This window comes from Myotis daubentonii, chromosome X (genome assembly GCF_963259705.1).
Source record: "Myotis daubentonii chromosome X, mMyoDau2.1, whole genome shotgun sequence".
Lineage (NCBI taxonomy): Eukaryota > Metazoa > Chordata > Mammalia > Chiroptera > Vespertilionidae > Myotis > Myotis daubentonii.
This window is the reverse complement of record NC_081861.1, coordinates 84422597-84447226: the sequence shown is the minus strand read 5'-3', so window position 1 is coordinate 84447226 and position 24630 is coordinate 84422597. Positions and strand designations below refer to the sequence as shown.

Genomic DNA, 24630 nt, shown 5'->3' with positions numbered 1-24630 from the left:
TCTGAATCAGTACACTATTTATATTTTTCTGGAAGAGATTTCTATTACCTTACTTCTTTTGTGTCACACATAGCAATTGACAGATAGCTGAGCCGAATCTTAGGAAACAGCAATGCAGCTTTAACAAATAGAGTAAATGCTTATAAAAAACAATCAGAAGAGATTACCTGAACTGTTAGCCTCACAAGACAGAATCCTAGAACACTCAAGTTTCTCATCCTACAGAAAGAATTTCCAGGTTAGGTTACAAAACCATAATTACAAAACCATAACTAATCACAACAAAATCATTTTCAAAATCCTGTTTTTAAAACATTCCCTAAAGTAAAAAAGCCATAAAAGGACTATATAAGGAATGAAAAGAAAGGGGAAATTGCAAAAGTAATTTATTAAATGAAGAAACATAAACAACATTTATTAGCATCAATGGCTGCAGAGAAGCAGCCTATAAAACTCACATTCACAATTTACTGGCTGAGAAGTAGTGACACATTCACACATAACATTAGCACTAATTTTCCAAGGTGGTTTCCAAGGAAATGCAGCATTTTCCCATTTACAAGGCTGAAAAGATTAAACCCACATTCAGTTAAAGTGGAGCAGGATCTCAAGCACTCAAGTTGTAAATTACCAAAAGAGACTATCATGTCCCTTATGAAAGATGATAAGATACAAAAATGATACTCATCTGCTATCAAAAACAATTTCTCAGGTTGCAGTGGGCCTTTTCACTACAAGAACTGTGTGAGAATTTTTGTAAGTAACTAATGGTAAGAGATGGGCAAGGGCTGAGTTTTCTCCAAAAGTAAAGGCAATTTACACTTGCCCTTCCATAAGGCCAAATGCCAACATATTTACTAGAGACACTCATGTGGATAATGTTGTTTCTTTTCTAACAGTAAAAAAATAATAATAACCTGTTTATGGATTTGAATAACTATAATAAAACTCCTTCAATATACATGGCACTTTAAAAATATTTTCAAATCTATAACTAATTTGATCTTTTCAACAACCTTGTGAGGTAGGCTGGGCAAGTATATCATCCAAATTTGGTATATAAGGAAACTGAGGCATAAAGCAGTTGTAGGGCTTAACAAGGAGATGCCAATCTCTATACTGCACTGTCTCCAGTAATGAAGAAAGTCTAAATATGTTTGAAGATCTTATTTCAATATATTTTGGGGAAGTACTTCACTTCTAACCAGCGAAATCATAATAATTCAATTGGAGCAGCTGTCATGACAAGTTGTGGCATATAATTTAGACAAAGCATTGAGAGTTTTTAAAATTGGAATTCTAACTGAAAACCACATTTTAACTATCAACATGTGAGGGAATTTGCTGGTTTGTTTGTTTTAGGTCAACCTAGATCTGCAGTATGAACTATAATTTTACCATTTCAGTTCACCATGACAAATTTTCACCATACAGAAAAAAATTTAGTGGTTTCTCTCCCCCAAAATGAATGGACACACATGGCCCCAAAGCAAGGGTATCTGTACATAAGGCTTAAAGATGACAAAATGTCCAGTTTAGTTACCAAACTTCTTTGTCCTGATATAAGTGGCTTATAATTGGGCTTTGGGAATCTGACAGGCCATCACTGTTAGTTTGATTTGAGATCACTCAAAAATGCTTACCTATTTCCTACATTGAAATGATTTAAAATGTATTTGAAGACAAGCTTCCAAACCAAGGCTGGGAAGTACCAATCTTTCCATCCCTGTATAATTCTGACAACTATTCCTGCTCAAACTAACCATTTTTAACTTGTCCCCTCAGAGTCTGGCCATTAGAATCTGGATTGGTCAGAAAGTTCAGCCAAGTATTTAGACTGTCAACCCTGATTGACCTATAATGTACAGCCTACTTAATGACAGGCCACCTGCTTCTAGGTATTTCATTATCAAGGTTCTTATGGTGGGCATTAAATCCAGGCATTTTCCCAAGACAACTAAGGATATCCTACACAATCCTTTTATGAAGCAAATAGGATTCAGAAATTATACTGAAGATCGGAGAGTATAGAAGGATAAAATTGGAGATCTTGTACAAATTAAATAATAACAACACCAAATCAAAATGCATTCAGTTAAAGACAAATATCTTCTGGTCATTTCATCACTTTCTATAATTTAAGTTTCTGAAGTCAACATCTAACTTGGGGGGAGAAAAAACAATCCTTTTTCCTTCAACTAATAAAAAATGAAATGTCCTATATACCTGCGTAGATGAAAGATTTCTGTAGAGTTTTCTAGAAAAACTTAACCAAAATAACTTTTTTTTAACCTAACCAAAGTACATCTTGTCTTCAAATTTCCTAACAGGTAAGGAAGAAGTGGAGTAAAGACTATGAGTTTTATTTTCTTCTTTCTTAAGAAGGCAAATCCTAGCAAATTCTACTAGAAATTCCCCAGAATTGTAGGAAAGGACTAAACCTTGAAGAAGTTTAAGCCTACCTTCTTACTGACTCACATCTTCAACCTTCCCAAGAAGTTAAGAATTCTGCCTACAAAAGCCTACATAATTTTGATGTTTTAACAACCCTCTTGTTCCAGAACTTCAACATATTGAAGGAACGCATAACTTTCCTAAAATTCTAGGGCTTCCATAATGAAATTTAGAATTCAATGTTATATCCCTGGATCTTTGGCTATAAAGTCTCCAAGTCCAGACTTTTAAATCAATTAGAGATAGCAGACCAAGGTGGCTACAGTTGGTTATATAAAAAGAGCCCTAATGAAATGAAAATGAAACACCTGTCTATTCAAAAATGAAACTTGAACAGCTCTCTCTGAAAACTCTGACAGTAATGATGTTGCCAATGGCAAAACACAGTCACTTTATCTTCAAGCCAGCTCTTGGATGAAAACTATGCTCGGGGATAATAAAAAAATTAGGCTACACAGACTAAAAGTCTAGAAAACTAGAAAATAAGAAAGCCTCTGTCCTCATTATAAATCTAACCAGCTCAACTCAGATATCATGAGTACTTTGTCAGTGAAAAACACACACACACACCCACACACATACACAGTAATGCCTGGGTTAACATGTTCGACTGTGAATGGTGGTGCCTTAGACTGCTCCTCTAACCCTCAGAAGCTTCCCTGGCTTCTCTCCATAGTTCTCACACACCCAAGTATTCTCTAAATGGAAGTAACTCACGAGGAGGTGAGAGGTAACTTCCTGCTTTGTTTACTGTGTGGGGCTCATCACTTGTATGAAGAATAGTAATCAACCCAAAAACAATATGTCTTTGGCCCAAGAAACTCAGGTCCTATTAAGCAGAGCAGAGATCATCAGCATTCAAGATCTGGCTAGGCATAGAACTTATTTTACTACTAGAAGGTGTTTCATCTCTGTCTCCGGATGACCTTACATCTGTCTTTCCCACAGAATCTGAGGATTTCTGCCACCGGCAGTGACAGCAAATACATTTTAGCCACCGCTGAAAGGTTTCAGAAACACTGGAGGAAAAGAGCTTTTTGCAAGGGTGGAAGAACTGATAGAATACCAACATGAATAGAATGGCTGTGCAATACCCAATGAGCAACTTCAAAATCAACAGAGGTGCACACACATACATATAGATGTCAGTCTTGTAAAGATACCACATAAGGAGGAGGAAGGAGTTCTCAATGAATCTCAGCATGTAGTACACCAGTAGCCGGTACCAGTTCTGAGACTTGCTGATAAGGTCGGGGCTGTTGATTTTCAGCTGCACAGCTGACCAGCAAAACATGTTGATACCGGCATAAAGTAAGGTGAGGAAGCACAGCACGATGGTGGTGCCCACTCGACTGAGGGCCTTCTCGATGTTCTCAGGAAATGGGGAACCACTGCACCAGAAGAGGATCCAGGGGTATAAGAAGAAGCTGAAGAAGTTGATGAGTATTACCAGTACCACCCAGGCCTTCAGGACAGATGTAAAGAGGACCAGGACAATGACTCGAGTGGCAATCTCAAAGCTCCTCCAGAGAAATATGCAGACATAGGCCAGAGGCTTCACTTTTACATCATACTCATCATACTTGATCTTGATGGCTAGGATGTTGCAGCGCAAGGCTCCATACACAATGGACAATAGGGATAGTAACATGCAGACACCTGGAGAGAGATGAGAAAGAGCATTGTCAAGTCTCACCTCCACCAAGAATCCTACTATGGCAGACATGCGTCAGCCCTCTACTCATGGTGATAGCTAATAATGTTCCCTTTATTGGCTATCTTCTCTTTCCTGTTTCCTTTCTTTTTTCCCAAGCTCTTTCCACCTTCCACCAAACATACATGCACTCAAATCCTTGTCTTGGAGTCTACTTCTGGGTTAACTCAAACTAAAACACCTTTCTGACCCCGTTGCTCTGCCTGAATCCACAGAGCCCATTACATGGTGTGTTTTGTTTTTTCAATTGGCTTCTAAGTTCCTGAGGAGTCAAGAGTGGAAATGTTTGATATTTCTTCTTGATCTCAACATATGCCAGTAGAAGGTACACAACAGAAGGAGCTCAATAATAAATAGCTCTAGCTGCAGGACTTTTTATATTTACATACTAACTATTCTTTACTTTTCTTTACTCTTCAGTTATATTCTTAAATTCTACAGATTGCTAAAGAAATGAGAACCTCACTGTTACTGAGTCAATCTGCCTTGGGCTGAAAGACCTGTGCTTTAACAAGTCTCAAATCTAAGCTTTATTTTTTTTTCTTAAAATGACTTATTGCTAATGGGTTTATCCAGGTTTATACAAAGCAGCAGAAGAAGATATGGTTCATATAAGTGGAGCACCATGCCGTGTTTGATAGCATGACACCGCTGGCTATGAGTTCTACTATCTAAGAAATATGCTGTCAACTCAAGGGCACAAACTGTGAGGTCAAAACATAATCACTTAACACAAGCCTGCCACCAAGTCCAAATACTCGAATAAAGAGGGACAGGGGTCAGGGCTTGGAGTTAGGAACCAAGAATCTGGCTCTGGTTTTAGTCTTGTCTTGCCAGGCCACACTGGGGAAATAGCAATCTCTCTGGGTTCTGTTTTCGGATCCATAAAATTGAGGTAACACCTTCCACGCCTGCTTCTTAAAATGCAATGTCATTGTAATATAATTGCCTCTTCCTAAATGTGTAACTTTAAATGCATGGGAATAAAGGTTGTCGGGGTTTTTTTGTTTGTTTGTTTGATTTTTCTGAATCAATGGGGAAAAATCTATATTTTCGTGGGCATAAAAACTCTGAAGCCTTGGTACTTATTTGCCTGGGAGAAGCTCAATTTTATGCAAAGCATCAATATTTCTTAGTCTTTGGAACTGATTTAAGTGATCAATATCATTAACTGGAAAGACTGTTGTCTACTAATCAAATTTAAAAGATAGAAATACTATCACAAGAATAGACTGGGAGGTAATTGGACTGAGTTATTTTTCTTGAGAGGCTAATTCAGTAAAATATTGTAAAGTAGTACATATTGTATGCTTACAAATTTCTATACCATAAGAATCTAGTATTGAATCCTTTTCTTTTAGTCCTTATGATTTTCCACTACAATAAAAATATTTCAAATGCAGATGAGCTAAGTTGAAATAATTAAAATGTAAATTATGAATTTATACACATACAGTATTTATATTGTTTATATTTATGGTACTTAAACTCCAAATTATTTATTGCTTTTAGCAATGTAATGACCCAAGCGATTTTTAAGCATCTATCCATTTTTCTTTTATTAGATCATTTCCAAATTATATCTTTTTCTCTATCAAAAGAGTTAAATTATATCTTTTTCTCTATCAAGAGAGTTACTAAATTACTACCCAATTGAAATAATCTTGAAATTACTGACTTAAATTATCACTCCCAGTATTGGGTGCTCAATGCAAAATATCACAGGTAGAAAGGGAGGCAGTAAGAGATACGCTTGGGAGACAAGAAGCTTGTAGAAAATGTTTGGAATGTACATTTCTACCTGTAGAATTAAGCTGTTATCTAATGAATGGCTAGGATGATGCTCACACAAATATCTACTTATTCAGACTTAAGTGAAAAAAAAAAAAAGTTCCCCAACTTTATCTTCCAACAGTAAACACAAAAGGGGACCAGTTGACAGACCCACCTATATAAGTGGAACTTCATAGAAGTCTAATATTCCCTAATACTTATATTCTTATTTTCTGTGAGAGTGTGTGTGTGTGTGTGTGTGTGTGTGTGTGTGTGTGTGTGTGAAGATGCATTTTGCTGTTTTCATCTTTTATTAGAATGCAATACATCACTTTAGGTAAAGCTAAAAGGAAGGCTTTGGCAATATTCGAAACCCTTGCCACACTTATAAAACTTCTTTCCACACAATTCCAGCCAAATGAACTCTTTCCAAATGAATTCTCTTCATATTTCACAAATAAATTAATTTGTATTAGGAATGAATTTGCTCATTTCTTGACTTGATACCAAAAACTTAATCTCCATGTTAAGTGATTAAAACAATTTCTTCCCTGGGTTTCTTAGGAAGAAATTTTAGTTGTAGGACAAAAGGAACACTTTTTCTGTTGCTTTAGAGAGATAATAGAGGCTGCTCCCAAGATGGAAGATGCTAAATGACTGTTCTCTGTAATGTGACCACTCTCAGTTGGCACTGGATCTTCAATAAAATGACTGAACTTGTGAAATGTTTGGGTGGAATAGATTTTTGAAAAAAAATTGTGAATGGATTCAAGGAAGGAACTGAAGAAGCCTGAAGGGAAATGATGAGCAGTGGGACTGGGAATTGAAATTTTAACCAGATTTTTTATGGTTCTCTTTGTCTCAACTCAGTAGACAAAGTGTCTGTGTCACTATCTGGAGCCAGAATCACCACTTGTACTATACTCCATTACTGCCTCCTTCTCAAAAATCTTGCTCCATCAATTATCATTTTTCTCTTCTAAACTTTCAACTGTTCCTTCTGTCTTGACTTATTCCTGAGTGTATAAATAAATATACCTAAGTCAGCTGCATCTAAAAAAAATCCCAACTTGGCAAAAATGTACAAAATTGTGGAAGCTGTGTGATAGATACATGGAAATTCATTATAATATCCTCTCAATCTATTTGTATGTTGGAAAATTTCTAAAACAATACTAAAAGGAAAGGAGGGAAGAAGGAAAGAAGGAAGGACAAAGGAAAATGAGGGTAGGAGGGAGGAAGAACCACTCTCTTCACTCTGCATTTCTTTCTTTCCACTCCATTACTGCACTCTCCTTGACACTTTCCAGTCAACCATCCGGAGTTATGGTTAATCAAAACACCCACTTTCTAATCCTCAACTGCTTGCAATCTGGATTCCGGTCTTGCACCTACCTGATATCTCTGCAACATGTGACATTGTTCATTCCCCACCTTCTTGAAATTTTTCCTGTAGAATTGATCATATCATTTTCTTCTAATCATCCTCTCACTTTCTTTGTACCCCTTCTCATTTTGTGCCATAGTTTTATTTTCCCCTTCTATCCAAGGGCCTACCAGATAGATATCTTTTCCTAGATCTTAGAGGTGACTAAAAAAAAACCCCACAAAAAAAACTTGTATTTTCCTGAAAATCTCCTCTTAAATTTCCTCTAGAAGTCCATGATACTACTACTGCAGATCATTCTACCAAAAAATCTATGTGTTAACTTGAACTTTTCACCTTCCTCTCCTATCACACCCAAACAGATCTCTAAGTGTGGCTCATTGACCAGCAACTCTATCACTGATGGAGTTTGTTAGAAGTGCTCCACCTCAGACCCATTGAGTCAGAATCTGCATTTTATCAAGATTGTTCAGGTGATATGTGTGACCATTAAAGTTGGAGAAGTGGTGCTTTAAGCTATTTTCCTCCTTCCATTCTGGTTCTGTCCCTTGATAATTTTCATATGCTTCTTGCCACAGGGTACTAATTCATTTGTTTCTCTACCAACAGCCTTCTTCTCTTTGTCTGCCTGAATAAATCATACTTGTTCTTCAAGTTTCAGTTAAAGTGTTACCTCATTAGTGATGCTTTTCCTCAGCCTTTATTTGATGACATACATTCAGTTGTGCTAAATGCTTCCAAGATTCTCCCAAGCTCAGTTAACTCACTCTTTTGGGGTCTCACAGGCACCTATGCATACCTTAATTTCATCACTTGATACCTTTGATTTAATGCACTCTCCTAGAGGTTCATGAATATTTTTATCACTATCACCGAACATAATACAGTTACTGGCTCAGAGTAAGTTATGATTTATGTATGTTGAATGAGTGAAGGAGTTAAAAATTGTACAATCTGTGAACTGCCTTTTTTCACCATGGAATGAGATATTTAGGCTCCAAATCTCTCACAGACATAACTGAAGTGAGCAATGGGAACTCTCATAGCCCCTTACCAGAGGATGACTTCTGGGGTTATGGGGTTCCTATGCAAATACATCTGCTTTCATATGCCTTTCTCAATTAAGATGTTACACCTGGGGTGGGGATAGGTAAAAAAGGTAAACAGGAATAAGAAGTTCAAACTTACAGTTTTAAAATAAATAAATCATAGGGAATATAGTCAATTATATCATAATAACTTTTTACAGTGACAGATGGTTACTATACTTCTTGTGGTGATATCATAAGGTATGTATATACTGAATCACTATGTTGTACACCTGAAATTAATACAATATTGTATGTCAACTATAGCTTTAAAAAGCAAAGTTGTACCTGTTTCCAACATTTCCTGAGAAGTTGCATCCAAATTAGAAAAAGGATTTTGAGATTTGTCTTACCCTAAAATATTTTATTTAAGGGACATAAGAGGACTGCAAAACAGGATGATGTAGGAATAGTGCAAGATTCTCTGACCACAGAGTAACTAAGGAATCCAAGTACTGTTTCAGGATGTGGGGACCAACCAGAATTATGTCTGGATTATCTTGGCAGTGTTGTATCTTCCTGGCTAGTTCTTGAGATCACTGTTCTTGCTGTATTCCATGGTTTACACCTTGGAGTTATCCTTGACCACTTATTCTAGGACCCAGTGCTCTGTTTTAATTCCAACCCAGGCCCTGATAACTGGTCAGCAAATTGTTAATGAAGACAGTGAGAATGAGAGATATCATCATCACCATGAGCTTGCACCCACATCTGCTACCCTACCTTCCCAGTTGATAGCACAAATACTGCTTTGTTTTTTTTTTATTTTAACAGCTTTATTGAGTAATAATTCATATACTACACAATTCACAATTTTAAGTGTACAATTCAATGGGTGTTTTTAAAGTAGATTCAGAGGTATGTACAACCATCACTAGAGTCAACTTTCCTTTTTCTTATTTTTTTATTGAAGTAATATTGGCTAAAAATATTATCTAAATTTCAGGTGCACAGCATTATAATTTAATATCTGTATACTCTATAGGGTGCTAGAGTATAGACCAGGGGTGGGAACATTTTTTCTGCCAAAGGACATTCGGATAATTATAACATCATTTGCAGGCCATACAGAATTATCAACTTAAAAATTAGCCAGCTATATTTGGACAAACATTTAATTAACTCACCCTTAATGCCTTGGCAGGGCCAGACCAAATGATTTCACAAGCCTTATACAGCCCTCGGGACCAAGGTTCCTCACCCCTGATAGAGACTATTAAAAGTCTGGTTTCCTTCTCTTCCCTTTACTCATTTTCACACTTCCCCTAGTCCCCTTCCCCTCAGGTAAGCACCATTCTCTTGTCTGTACCTATGAGATGGTTATTATTCTGTTTTGCTGGTTTGTTACTTTTTTGTTTTATATTCCACATATGAGTGAAATAATATTTTTGTACTTTTACATCTGACTTATTTCACTTAACATAATGAGCTTAAGATCCATCCATATTGTTGTAAATGACAATATTTCAACTTTTTATGTATTCTAGTGTGTGTGTGTGTGTGTGTGTGTGTGTGTGTGTGTGTGTGTGTGATCTGTTTCACTCATCTGTCAATGAACACTTTGTTTAAATATCTTGGCTATTATACACAATGCTGCAACATAGGGGTGCTGCAATAGGGGAACATATATCTTTCCAAATTAGTGTTTTCATTTTCTTCAGATAAATACCTAGAAGAGGAAATGCTGGATCATGTGCTGGTTCCTTAAATTTTTTTTAAAATCATCACATGAGGATATGTTTCTAGTTATTTTAAAGAGAGAAAGGAAAAGGGAGAGAGAGAAATATCAATAGGTTACCTCCCATGTACACCCAGACCAGGGATCAAATCCAAAACATGGGTATGCACCCTGACCATGAATTGGAACCTGCAACATTTCAGTGTATGGGACGATGCCCCAACCAAGTGAGCCAAACCATCCAGGGCTGGTTCCTCCATTTTCATTTTTTACAATTTATTTTTAAAATTTATTTATTAACTATAGGCCCTGATCGGGGCAGGTGGCCGGGAAGGAGCCATGGGAGGGACTGCTAAAGGACTTCAGGGCATGTCTGGCCCTGTCTCGCCCAGTCCCAATTGGCCAGACCCCAGCAGCAAGCTAACCTACCAGTCGGAGCATCTGCCCCCTGGTGGTCAGTGCATGTCATAGTACTGGTTGGTTGACCACTCAGTTGGACACTTAGCATATTAGGCTTTTATATATATAGACTAGAGGCCCAGTGCATAAAAATTTTTGCACTCGGGGGGGTCCCTCAGCCCAGCCTGTGTCCTCTCACAGTCTGGGACCCCTTGGGGGATGTCCACCTGCTGCCTTAGGCCTGCTCCCCAGGGGGATTGGGCCTAAGCTGGCAGTCAGACATCCCTCTGGCAGCCAAAGAGCTCTCAGGGGATGTCCACTTGCCAGCGGGGAAGCAGGCCTAAGCTGCAGTCGGACATCCTTAGTGCTGCTGAGGAGGCAGGAGAGGCTCCCACCACCACCGCTGTGCTGGCAGCCATCAGCCTGGCTTGTGGCTGAGCAGAGCTCCCCCTTTGGGAGCGCATTGACCACCAGGGGGCAGCTCCTGCATTGAGCATCTGTCCCTTGGTGGTCAGTGTGTGTCATAGTGACCAGTCATTCCTAGTCGTTCTGCTGTTAGGGTAAATTTGCATATTACCCTTTTATTATATAGGATAGAGGCCTGGTGCATGGGTGGGGGCCAGCTGGTTTGCCCTGAAGGGTGTCCCGGATCAGGGTGGTGGTCCCGCTGGTGTGCCTGGCCAGCCTGGGGTTGAGGGCCATTTCCAGGCTGGCCACACCCCCTTCAGGGTGGGGGTCCCCACTGGGGTGCCTGGCCAGCCTGGGTGAGGGGCTGATGGCTGTTTGCAGGCTGGCCAAGCTCCCCCAGTGGGGACCCTCACCCAATGGGGGTGTGACCAGCCTGGATGAGGGGCTGAGGGCCGTCTTCAGGCTGCCCACAGCCCCTTCATGGTGGGGGAGTTCCGCTGGGATACCTGGCCAGCCTGGGTGAGGGGCTGATGGCCGTTTTCAGGCTGGCCACAACCCCTGGTGACCCAGGCTCCCAGCCTCTCCTTGAAACTTTGTAGTCTGGAGTGGAGCCCAGGGCCGGCCGGGTCAGGCGGGAAGCCTGGCTTCCTCTATCACTGGGGGCAACCCAAGCATCTTGCTTGCTCCAGCTTCATGGCCACTGCCATCTTACTTGGGTTAATTTGCATACTTGCTTCTGATTGGCTTGTGGGCATGACTTGAGCGTAGCAGAGGGATGGTCAATTTGCATTTTTCTCTTTTATTATATAGGATTGTAACTCATGACGTGGAATGCTCAGCACACACTTTCCCTCCAGGCCCTGGTCTTGGAGACCTCATGTCCTTCCAAGGCTCTATTCACCCTCTTCCACTGCCACACGAAGTAAATTGCATCATGTGCATGGAAACCCTTTGCAGGCTCCATGGGTATGTCTTTACTTCACTGCAGTTCTGATTACCCCAACATAAGGAGAGATACCCTCATTATCTGGTAATACCATAGTGGTAAGTTCCCTGCTCAGCCTACTGCAGCAATTTTAAATAGGCCATGGGTCTCCCTACATGGTTTGGCTCAGTGGATAGAGCCACAGCCTGCAGAATGAAGGGCCCTGGGTTTAATTCTGATCAAGGGCACATTCCTGGGTTGTGGGCTCAATCCCCAGTAGGGGGCATGTGGAAGGCAGCAGATCGATTCTCTCTCATCATTGATGTTTCTATCTCTTTCTGCCTCTGCCTTCCTCTCTGAAATCAATAAAAACATATTAATAAAAATAAATAGGGCCGAAACCGGTTTGGCTCAGTGGATAGAGCGTCGGCTTGCAGACTGAAAGGTCCCAGGTTCGATTCCGGTCAAGGGCATGTACCTGGGTTGCGGGCACATCCCCAGTGGGAGATGTGCAGGAGGCAGCTGATCGATGTTTCTCTCTCATCGATGTTTCTAACTCTCTATCTCTCTCCCTTCCTTTCTGTAAAAAATCAATAAAATATATTTAAAAATAAATAAAAAATAAATAGGCCATGAATCAAACATCGCTGCTCTCCATCCAACCAGTCCCCTCACCCCTCACAACCTCTTTTCTCTTCGCCCCCCCCCCCACACACACACACAGACACTCTGCTGGGGTCTGTAAAATGGGGTCAGGATTTCTACTTCAACCAAGGGTGATACTTCCACACGGCCCTCCTCCCCCGCCCATCTCTGTCCCCAGTCCTGTGGGGTCTCTCCCTCCCTTCCCTCCATTGAACTTGGTGGTCCCTGCTCTGCCCCTCCTCCTACAACCTCCTGTCTGCAGCCCCCCCTTTCTCCTCCAGGGCAGAGCTCCCCAAAAGCTGTGCAGGGCAGGGCAGAGCTGTGCAGGCCATGCAGTGGTGTGGAACTGTGTGGGGCAAGCCCAGGATGGACCTTGGAGGAGAGCTGGGGTGACGGGTCATGGTGAGGAGGAGGGGGAGAAGGAGGGAAGGATGTGGATCCTGTCCTGTGGGAGAGGTACTGGGCTCCTTACCCTATTCCCCTCTCTGCCTCCTGTTTCCTTTCAAGTTTTGAACTCGGTTTCTCTGACTCAGCCCTGCCCCCCCTCTCTACTGTGTCCCCAGGAGCCCTAGGTGGCCCCTTGGCCTCAGGCAGGTGCACCTGGCCTGTCCCCCATAATGGAGCTACCCACACTCCTGGAGTAATTAGTGAAACTTAACAAATAAAAAGAAGCAGCTCTGAAGATTATGAATTGCGCACTGAAAACACCACAGACTGCGGAGGACTGTGCAGCCCATAGCTCTCAGATCATGCTTAGCAGCCTCCCATGTCACCTGGTCTCTCCTGGCTCCTGCCCCTGCATGCCTCCACCAGGGGCTTGGGCCAAACCCTGGAGCTTCTTGACAGCTCTCACCTCACACCTCACTTTCTAGTCCAGCCCACCAGCACCCTGCAGCAAGCTAACCTATGGGTTGGAGCGTCTGCCCCCTGATGGGCAGTGCATGTCACAGTGACTGGTCGAGCTGTTAACTCCCAGAGGAACACTAGTCAAAGGGACAATTTGCATATTAGGCTTTAATTATATAGGATTAAACTTTTTGGGGTAATATGGCTCAACATGAACATATAGGATTCAGGTGTGTGTTTCTATGTTACAAGATCTTTATATTGCACAATGTGACCACCACACAAAGTCAAACCTTCTCCTGTCACTTCATATTACGACCCCCTTCTCCCCCATACCATTCCCTCTGGCAATCACCACACTGCTGTTTGTATTCATAAGTTTCAGTTTTATATCCCACATATGAGTGAAATTATATGGATCTTAGCTTTTTCTGACTGACTTATTTCACTTAGCAACATGTTCTCAGGATCCATCCATGTTGTTGGAAATGGTGCTATTTCATCCTTTCTTACAGCTTAGTAGTATTCAATTGTGTATATGTATCACTTCTTTATCCAGTCCTCTATTGTGGGACACTTTGGTTATTTTCATGTCTTGGCCAACATGAATAATGCTGAAATCAACATAAGGGGTACATATATCTTTGTAAATACTTGATTTTGAGTTGTTGGGCTTTTTTGTATATATTCTGGAGAGGGATTTCTGGGTCTTAAAGTAGTTCTATTCTTAATTTTTGAGAAATTGCTAGACTGTTTTTCATAGTGGTTGTACCAGTCTACATTTTCACCAGCAGTGAATTATGGTTCCCTTTTTCTAAAACCTTGGAACACTTGTTATTGCTTGTCTTGCAGTAATGCCCAATCTAACAGGTGTGAGGTGGTATCTCATTGTACTTTTGACTTGCATTTCCTACTTGCCAGTGAGGTTGAACATCTTTTCATATATCTATTGGATGTTCATGTCTTCTTGAGAGAGATGTATTTTCAGGTCCTGTGCCAACTTTTTGATTGGATAGTTTAGTTGGTGTTGAGTTGTATGAGTTATCCATATATTTTGGAAATTAAACCTTTGTCAGAGCAACTGTTTGCAAATATCTCCCATTTGGTTGCCTACCTGATTGTTTTGTTGTCAGTTTCTTTTGCTGTGCAGAAGCTTTTAGTTTGATATAGTCCCATTCATTTGTTTTTACCTTTACTTCCCTTGCCTTTGGGGTCAAGTTAAAAAAATGTTCTCTATAACCAAGGTCCATAAGTTTGGTACCTATAATTTCTTCTATGTAACTTATTATTTTGGGTCTAATATTTAGGTCTTCGATCCATGTTGAATTAATTTTTTTACATGGGAACAAACTGTAACCCATTTTCATTCGTCTGCATGTGGCTTTCCAGTTTTCCCAGCACCATTTATTGAAGAGACTGTCTCTACTCCACTGTGTATTTCTGGCTCCTTTGTCAATAATTACCTGTCCATATACATGTGATTTTATAGCTGGGCTCTCTATTCTGTTCCATTGATAGGTGTGTCTGTTTCTATGCAAATACCATGCTGTTTTAATCATCATAGCTCTGTAGTATAATTTTAGGTTGGGTAGCATGATACCTCCAGCTTCATTCTTTTTTCTTAGGATGTCTTTAGCTATTTGAGGTCTTTTGTTGTTCCATACAAATCTGATGATTTCTCATTCTATTTCTTTGAAAAATGACATTAGGATTTTGATGGGGATTGCATTAAATCTATATATTGCTTTGGGTAATATGGCCATTTTAACTATGTTAATTCTAAAATCCATGAACAAGGAATATGTTTCCAATTTTTCTTTTTCAATCTCTTTTAATAATGCTTTGTAGTTTTCAGTATATAGGTCTTTCATGTTCTTTATTAAGTTTATTCGTAGGTAATATTTTATTCTTTTGGTTGCTATTGCAAAAGGATTTTTTTTTCATTTCTTTTTTTGAAGTTCTGTTGTTAGTATACAGGAAGGCAATGGATGTTTGCATATTGATATTGTATCCTGCAACTTGACTGTATCAGTTTATTGTTTCTAATAGTTTTTTGGTGGAGCCTTTAGGGTTTTCTATATACAGAACCATGTCATCTGCAAAAAGTGACAGTTTGACTTCTTCCTTCCCTATTTGGATGACTTATATCTTTCTATTGCCTTACTGCTCTAGCTAGAACTTCCAGTATTATGCTGAATAAGAGTGGGAAGAGTGGTGAGAGTGGATATTCATGTCTTATTCCTGCTCTTAGAGGAAAAGCTTTCAGTTTTTTGCCAGTGAGTATGATATTAGCTGAGGGTTTATCATAGATGGACTTTATTATGTTGAGTATTTTCCTTCTATTCCTATTTTCAGTGTTTTAATAATAAATGGATGTTGTATCTTATCAAGTGCTTTTCCTGCATCTATTAATAACATCATGTGATTTTTATCTTTTCATTTTTTGGGGTTTTTTTTTGTTAAATTAATTTTCTTTTTTTAAATTTCTTAATTGATTAAGTTATTGCATATGTGTCCTTATCCCCACATTACCTCCCATCCTACACACTCATGCCCTCACCCCCCTGTTGTCTGTGTCCATTGGTTAGGCCTATATGCCTGCATATAAGTCCTTTGGTTGTTCTCTCTCCCTTACCCCTACCCTACCCTACCTTCCCTCTGAGGTTTGATGGTCTGATCGATGCTTCTCTGTCTCTGGATCTGTTTTTGATTATCAGTTTATGTTGTTAATTATATTCCATAAATGAGTGAGATAATGTGATATTTATCTTTCTCTGACTGGCTTATTTCACTTAGAATAATGCTATCTAGTTGCATCCATGCTGTTGCAAATGGTAAAAACTCCTTTTTTTTTTTTTTACCGCAGCATAGTATTCCACTGTGTAGATGTACCACTGTTTTTTAATTCACTCATCTGCTGATGGGCACTTAGGCTGTTTCCAAATCTTAGCTATAGTGAATTGTGCTGCTATGAACATAGGAATACATATATCTTTTCTAATTGGTGTTTCTAGTTTCTTGGGATATATTCCTAGAAGTGGGATCACTGGGTCAAATGGAAGCTCCATTTGTAGTTTTTGAGGAAAGTCCATACTGTTCTCCACAGTGGCTATACCAGTCTGCATTCCCACCAGCAGTGCACGAGGGTTCCTTTTTCTCTGCATCCTCGCCAGCACTTGTCGTTTCTTGATTTGTTGATGATAGCCATTCTGACAGGTGTGAGATGGTACAGCATTGTTGTTTTGACTTGCATCTCTCACATGATTAGTGACTTTGAGCATGTTTTCATATGACTCTTGGCCTTTCTTCTGTCTTCTTTCAAAAAGTATCAATTAAGGTCTATTGCCCATTTTTTTATCGGGTTGTTTATCTTCCTTTTGTTAAGTTGTATGAGATCCTTGTAAATTAAACCCTTATCAGTGATAACATTGGTGAATATGTTCTCCCATGCAGTGGGCTTTCTTCTTGTTTTGTTGATGGTTTCCTTTGCTGTGAAAAAGCTTTTTATTTTCATGTAGTCCCATTTGTTTATTTTCTCCTTAGTTTCCATTGACCTAGGAGCAGTATTAGTAAAGAAATAGCTTTGGCATATGTCTGATATTTTGCTGCCTGTGGATTCCTCTAGTATTTTTATGGTTTTCCATCTTATGTTTAAGTCCTTTATCCATTTTGAGTTTATTTTTGTGTACGGTGTAATCTGGTGGTCTAGTATCATTTTGTTTTTCATGTATCTGTCCAATTTCTCAACACCATTTTTGAAGAGGCTGTCTTGACTCCATTGTATGTTCATGACTCCTCTGTTGAATATTAATTGAGCATAGTGGTTTGGGTCAATTTCTGGGTTCTCTATTCTATTCCATTGATCTATATGTCTGTTCTTGTGCCAGTACCAGGCTGTTTTGAGAACAGTGACTGTAATACAGTTTGATATCTGGTATTGAGATCCTGCCTACGGATTGCTGCAGCTTTTCAGGGTCTTTTTTTATTCCAGATGAATTTTTGGAAAGTTTGTTCTAGGTCTGTGAAATATGCCATTGGTATTTTAATAGGGAGTGCATTGAATCTATAGATTGCTTTGGGTACTATGGACATCTTGATGATATTGATTCTACCAATCCATAAACACGGTATGTTCTTCCATCTGTTTATGTCTTCTTCTATCTCCTTTTTCAATGTCCTGTAATTTTCTGCGTACAGGACTTTTACCTCCTGAGTCAAGTTTATTCCTAGGTATCTTAATTTTGTTGGTGTGATGGTAAATTGGATTGCTTTTTAGTCTCCCTTTCTGTAAATTCATTATTGGTATATAGAAATACCATAAATTTCTTGGCATTAATTTTGTATCCTGCTACATTGCCGAATTCATTAATTAAGTCTAATAATTTTTTGATAGAGTCTTTAGGGTTTTCTATGAAGAGTATCATGTCATCTGTGAATAAGGACAGTTTTACTTTTTCTTTTCCAATTTGGATGCCTTTATTTCTTCTTCTTGTCTGATGACAATGGCTAGTGCTTCCAGTACTATGTCGAACAGGAGTGATGAGTGTGGGCATCCCTGTCTTGTACCTGTTCTTAGGGGAAATGGTTTTAGTTTTTGGCCATTGAGGAGGATGTTGGTTGTGGGTTTATCATATATAGCTTTTATTATGTTGAGGTATGATCCCTCTATTCCCACCGTGCTGAGAATTTTTATCAAGAAAGTGTGTTGGATTTTGTCAAATGCTATTTCTGCATCAATTGATATAACTATGTGATTTTTATCTCTCAATTTTTTTATGTGATGCATCTCATTTATTGATTTGAGGATATTTACCATCCTTGCATTCCTGGGATAAATCCTATTTGGTCATGGTGTATGATCTTTCTCATGTACTGCTGGATCTGATTTGGTAGAATTTTGTTGAGTATTTTGGCATGTATGTTTTTGAGGGATATTGGCCTGTAAATCTCTTTCATTGTCTTGTCTTTGTCTGGTTTTGGTATTAGGGTGATTTTGGCTACATAGAATGAGCTTGGAGGTGTTCCTTTGACTTGAATTTTTGGAATAGTCTGAGGAGGATAGGTTTTAGTTCTTCCTTGAATGTTTGGTAACACTCCCCTGTGAAGCCGTCTGGCCCTGGGCTTTTGTTTGCTGGAAGCTTTTTGATTACTGCTTCAATTTCTTCCATAGTTATTGGCTTATTGAGATTTTTAGAATCTTCCTGATTGAGTTTTGGAAGGTTGTATTTTTCTAGAAATATGTCCATTTCCTCCAGGTTGTCTATTTTGTTAGAATGTAGTTGTCCATAGTAATTGTTAACAATACTTTGTATTTCTGTGGGGTCTGTTGTTATTTCTGATTTTGTTTATTTGGGTCCTTTCTCTTTGCTTCTTGGTGAGCCTGGCTAGAAGTTCATCAATCTTGTTTATCCTTTCAAGGAACCAGTTCTTGGTTTCATTGATCTTCTGTATTGTTTTCTTTGGTCTCTATGTCATTCATTTCTGCTTTGATCTTTATTATCTCCTTCCTTCTGGATACTGTGGGATTTTCTTGTTGTTCTCTTTCTAATTATTTGAGTTGTAGAGTTAGATGATTTATTACCATTTTTTCTTGTTTTTTGAGGTAGGCCTGTAGAGCTATAAATTTCCCTCTTAGGAATGCTTCCATTTGTGTCCCATAGATTTTGGATTGTTGTGTTTTTATTGTCATTAGTTTCCAGGATGCTTTTTATTTCTTCTTTGATCTCTTTGGTAACCCAATCATTGTTTAGTAGCATGCTTTTCAGCTTCCAAATGTTTGAATTTTTTGGATTGTTTTTATTGTAGTTTATTTCTAATATTATGCCATTGTGGTCTGAGGAAATGCTTGATATGACTTCAATCTTCTTGAATTTGGGGAGACTTTGTTTGAGACCCCATATGTGGTCTATTTTTGAAAATGTCCCATGAGCACTTGAGAAGAACCTATATTCTGTGTCTTTGGGGTGAAATGTTCTGAAGATTTCAATTAAGTCCATCTGATCTAGTGAGTCATTTATGATTGCTGTTTCTTTGCTGATTTTTTGTCTAGAGGGTTTATCCAGTGATGTCAGTGGGGTATTAAAGTTCACCAATATGATTCTATTGTCTATCTCTCCTTGATATCTTCCAGGAGTTTTTTTATGTATTTGGGTGCTCCTGCATTGGGTGCATATATGTTTGTCAGGGTTATATCCTCTTGTATTATGAAGTGGCCTTCCTTATCTCTTCTTATGGCCCTCCCTTTGAGCTCTATTTTGTCAGATATAAGTATTGCAACCCCGGCTTTTTTTTCATTTCCATTTGCCTGAACAATATTTTTCCATCTCTTCACTTTAAGTCTGTGTGAGTCCCTTATTCTGAGCTGGGTCTCTTATAGACAGCATATATATGGGTCATGTTTGTTTTTTTTTTTATCCATTCAGCTACTCTATGTCTTTTGATTGGAGCATTTAGTCCATTAAGTTATTATTGAAAGGTACTTGTTTGTAGCCATTTTTATTTTTTGTGCCTGTTTTCTTTCTTAGCTTTTTATTTCTTCTTTTTACACCAGTCCTTTAGCATTTTTTGCATTGCTAGCTGGGTGGTGATAAACTCCCTTAACCTTTTTTTTTGTCTGTGAAGCTCCTTATTTCCCCTTTAACTTTGAATGATAGCCTTGCTGGATAGATTATTTTTCAATTTAGTCCCTTGTTTTGCCTCACTTTGTAAATTTCCATCTATTCTTTTCTGGTCTGATGTGTTTCTGTTTAGAAATCATTTGATAATCTAATGTGAAATCCCTTGTATGAACTTTCTCTCTCTTGCAGCCTTTAAGATTCTCTCTTTGTCCTGAACATTTGACATCGTAATTATGATGTGTCTTGGTGTGGGTCTTTTTGGGTTCATCTTGTTTGGGACTCTCTGTGCTTGTGTGACTTTTTTCTTCCCCACCTCAGGGAAGTTTTCTGACATTATTTCTTCAAATATGTTTTGTAACCCTTGTTCCTCTTCCTGTTGTTCTGGCACCCCTATGTATGTTGCTTTGTTTCATTTTTTGCCATAACTTGCTTAGGTTCTCCTGCTGTCTTTTAATTTTTTCCCCCATTGCAGTTTAGTTTGGGTGTGTTTTGCTTCCCTGTCTTCTAATTCGCTAATTCGGTCCAATGCTTCTCCTAATGTACTGTTGAAACTTTCCACGGTGTTTTTTGTTGCAGCTATATTACTCTTCATTTCTTCTTGATTCTTACAGAAGTTATTGATTTTTTTTATCCATTTCTTCTTTTTTTTATTGCTTAAACTATTACAAAGGGTCTTACATATGTCTCCTTTTTTCCCCCGCCCTTGACAACCCCCTGGCCTCTCCTACCTCCATTTCTTCTTGATTCTTACATAAATTGTTGATTTTTTCCTCCATCAGGTTTATGAACTGTATGACCCTTATTTTGAATTCTTTTTCTGACATATTGCATGCATCTGTTTCACTTAGCTGCTTTTCTGGCGATCCTCCTTTTCTTTCCTTTGGGGGTTTCTCTGTCTACTTATTTTTGGTCTCTCCGATTGATCTAGATGTCGAGTCATCCAGGGGCTGCTCCTTGGGTGGCAGTGTCTCCTCGGGCTGCAGTTGCTCTTTAGCTGGCCGTGGAAGTGGCTGCACCTCAGTTGGCAGGTGCTGCTCTGTTGGGTGCAGTTTGCATCAGTGGTGTCTCCACTGGCTGGTTGGGGAGGTGGCTCATACAGCTGCTGTTCCTTGCACAGGGGTGGGCTGATCACAAGGCTGCTGCTCCTTGGAAGGGGGTGGGCTAGTCACATGGCTTCTGCTCCTCAGACAGGTTCGGACTGCTCATGTGGCTGCTGCTCTTTGGACTGGGGCTGGCTGCACACTGCTGCTGTTCCTCAGATGGGGCAGGCTTCTGGTGAGGGTGCCACTTCTTGGACAAGTGAAGGTTGCTTACAGGTCTACTGTTCCTCATATGGGTGCAGGCTGCTCACATAGCTGCTGTCCTCAGATGGGGTACGAGCTGTTTGCACGGCTGCTGCTTCTCAGCCGAGAGGGAGCTTCACATGCGGCTACTGCTCCTTGGGCAGGGGTGGGCTGCTCACACAGCTGTTGCTTATTGGACAGGTGTAGGCTGCATGTGGCTGCTGCTCTTCGGACCAGTGTGGGCTGTGCACAGCTGCAGCTCCTCGAACATGAGCAGTCTGCTCGTGTGAATGCTGCTCGTTAGACTGGGGCCAGCTGTTCGGGTGGCTGCTGCTCCTCAGGCAGGAGTTAGCTGCACGTGAGGCTGCTGCTCCTCATACAGGGGCAGTCTGCTCACACAGCTGCTGCTCCTCGGACGGGGGACAGGCTTCTTGCGCAGCTGCTGCTCCTTGGGTAGGATTGAGCTACACATGTGGCTGCTGCTCCTCAGATGGGGACAGGCCACTCTCCTAGCTGCAGCTTGTCGGACAGGTGCAGGCTGCATGTGACTGCTGCTCCTCAGACCAGTGTGGACTGCACAGTGCTGCTGCTCCTTGGACTTGGACGGTCTGCTAGTGTGGCTGCTGCTCCTCGGACTGGGGCAGGCTGCTCGGGCAGCTGCTGCTCCTCGAATGGGGCAGGCTGCTCACAGCCCTGCTGCTCCTCATGAGAGGGTAGGCTGCTCACACAGCTGCTGCTCCTCAAATGGAGGCAGGCTTCTCGTGCAGCTGCTGCTCCTCATACAGGGACAGGTTGATTGCACAGCTGCTGCTTCCAAGACAGGTGCAGGGTTCAGGCTGTGTGCAGCAGCTGCTCCTCAGACAGGGGTGGGCTGCATGGAGCTGCTGTTCCTCAATTGTGGGCAGGCTGCTGCTCCTCGGATGGGGTGGGCTGCTCACGTGGTTGCTGCTCCTTGGACGGGGGAGCGAGCCGCTCACACAGCTGCTGTTCCTTGGAAAGGGGCAGTCCACATGAGGCTGCTGCTCTTAGGCCTGGGGAAGTCTGCTCGCAGGGCTGCTGCTCCTTGGACAGGAGTGGGCTGCTCACGTGTCTGCTGTTCACATGGTTGCAGTGGCCTGGGCTAAAGTGTTGGGCTAGTCAGAGGGAAGTATGCTTCAGAACTCACAGGAGCCTGCGCCCAGGGTGGCTGGAGACTTGTTAACCATGGGATCACAGCTGAGGTAGCAGGTCCCTGGCAGGGGTGTCTGTACAGTCGCAGGTGTTATCTGAGGGCACCCTGGGTGGAGGTGAGGCTGGACTCCCAGTTACAGCAGCTTTCCCCTTCAAAAAGGCTTGGCCTCTGAGGACTAGATGGCTTTCTGGTACTGTTTACAATGGTAGCAGAGGCTGCCTAGTTAGGCGAGCCCGGTTAGCCTGCCCCCAAAGGTCCTGTGGGATCTAACTGTGCCACACTCACATATACACACACACACCCCACATGACCACACAACCCTCTTTTGCTCCCTCACTCACTCATGCTCTCTCCCTCACTTCTGCCTTCTTCCTGCCTCTGTAGTTGGGTCTGGGATGTTATTGACCCGTTCACGGATGGGGTTTCCTCTCCAGGTGTCTGGTTTTGAGGCTCACTCTCTAGCACCTGGCCAGACAGGATATAATTCACCTTGACAAGACACAAAACAAAGGGAACAAAGCATGGATATACTCATGACACCAATAACCCCACTATAAGTGGCCACCATTTTCCAGGGATCCTCTGCCCTTCCCTGGTACAAACTGTCTCCCAGCTGAGTTTCCTTCGCCAATTCATGTTGGATGTTATTTGTTTCAGCTGCTCGTTCTATTTGCTCCTGGACAAGGCTCAGGACACACCCATCTATTCCAATGCCATTTTCTCTCTCTCTATCCTTTTGCTTTTTAATGTAGTATATTACAGTGATTGATTTGAGTATGTTGAATCATCCTCGTGCCCCTGAAATAATCCCCACTAGACTATGATTTATTATTTTTTGGATATACTATTGTAATCAATTTGCCAGTATTTTGTTTAAAATTTCTGCATCTGTGTTCATCAGAGATATTGGTCTCTAGTTTTCTTTTTTTTTTTTCTGTTATATTTGCCAGGTTTTAGTACCAGGACTATATTGGCCTCATAGAATGTGTTAGGAAGTATTGCCTCTTCTTCAATTTTTTGGAAGAGTTTGAGGATAGGTTTTAAATCTTCTTTGAATTGGCTGGTGAAGACATCTGGTCCTGGACTTTTGTTTTTTGGGGGGAGGTTTTTGCTGGTTGGTTCAATTTCCTCACTGGTAGATTTTCCAATTCTTCATGATTTAATCTAGGAAGGTTATATATTTCTAGGAACTTACCCATTTCTTCTAGATAATTGAATTTGGTGGCATATACTTTTCATAATATTCTAATATGATCCTTAGTATATCTCTGACATCTGTGGTAACTTCTCTCTCATATCTAATTTTGTTTATATGGGTCCTTTCACTTTTTTCCTTAGTGAGTCTAGCCAGAGGTTTATCAATTTTATTATTCCTCTCAAAGAATCAGCTCTTTCTTTTAGTAATTTTTTGTATAATCTTTTTGTTCTCTCTTTCACTTAATTCTGCTCTAATTTTTACTATTTCATTTCTTCTGGTGACTTTGGGTTGTTTTTGTTCTTCCTTTACTAGTTCTGTAAGATGCAATGTTCAGTTGATTACTTGGAATTTCTCTTATTTCTTGAGATAGGCCTGTAATGATATAAAATCCCCTCTTATTACTGTTTTTGCTGCATCCCAGAGGTTTTGCTGTGTTGTACTGTCATTCTCCTTTGTATCTATATATCATTTTAAAATAATTCTTTATTGTTGAAAGTAGTACGTATGTACCCCTTTTTCCCCCATTGACCCCCTTCCAGCCTATCTCCCCACCCCCACCCCAGGTCTTCAGCATCCTATTGTCTGCGTCCATAGGTTAAGCATATATGCATACAAGGTCTTTGGTTGATTACCTCCCACCCACCCACCTCCCCCACATTCCCTCAGAGATTCCCCACTCTGTTTCATGCTTCCATGTCTCTGGATCCACTCCATTCATCAGTTTATTTTGTTACATAGATTCCACATATGAGTGAGATTATGTGGTATTTGTCTTTATCCGACTGACTAATTTCACTTAGCATGAGACTCTCCATGCTGTCTCAAAGGGTAAGATATTCTTCTTTATTACTGCTGCATAGTATTCCATGGTATAATTGTACCACAGCTTTTTTATCCACTCATCTACTGATGTACACTTGTGCTATTTCCAGATCTTAGCAATTGTAAATTCTGCTACTATGAACATAGGGGTGCATATATTCTTTCTGATTGTGTTTTGGGATATTCTTTCTGATTAGGATATATTCCTAGAAGTGGGATCAC

At 40.4% G+C, this 24630-nt stretch overlaps 1 protein-coding gene across 1 annotated transcript in view; it reads right to left on the bottom strand.

Annotated features, from left to right (window-relative positions):
* Positions 1-369: 369 nt before the first annotated feature.
* XK (X-linked Kx blood group antigen, Kell and VPS13A binding protein) overlaps positions 370-24630 on the bottom strand; it is a 106316-nt gene continuing 82055 nt past the window's right edge. Inside the window, exon 3 of the mRNA XM_059679654.1 lies at positions 370-4113. Within this exon, the coding sequence (XP_059535637.1) occupies positions 3287-4113 (827 nt within the window). The 3' untranslated portion in view covers positions 370-3286. The remainder of the gene's footprint in view (positions 4114-24630) is intronic.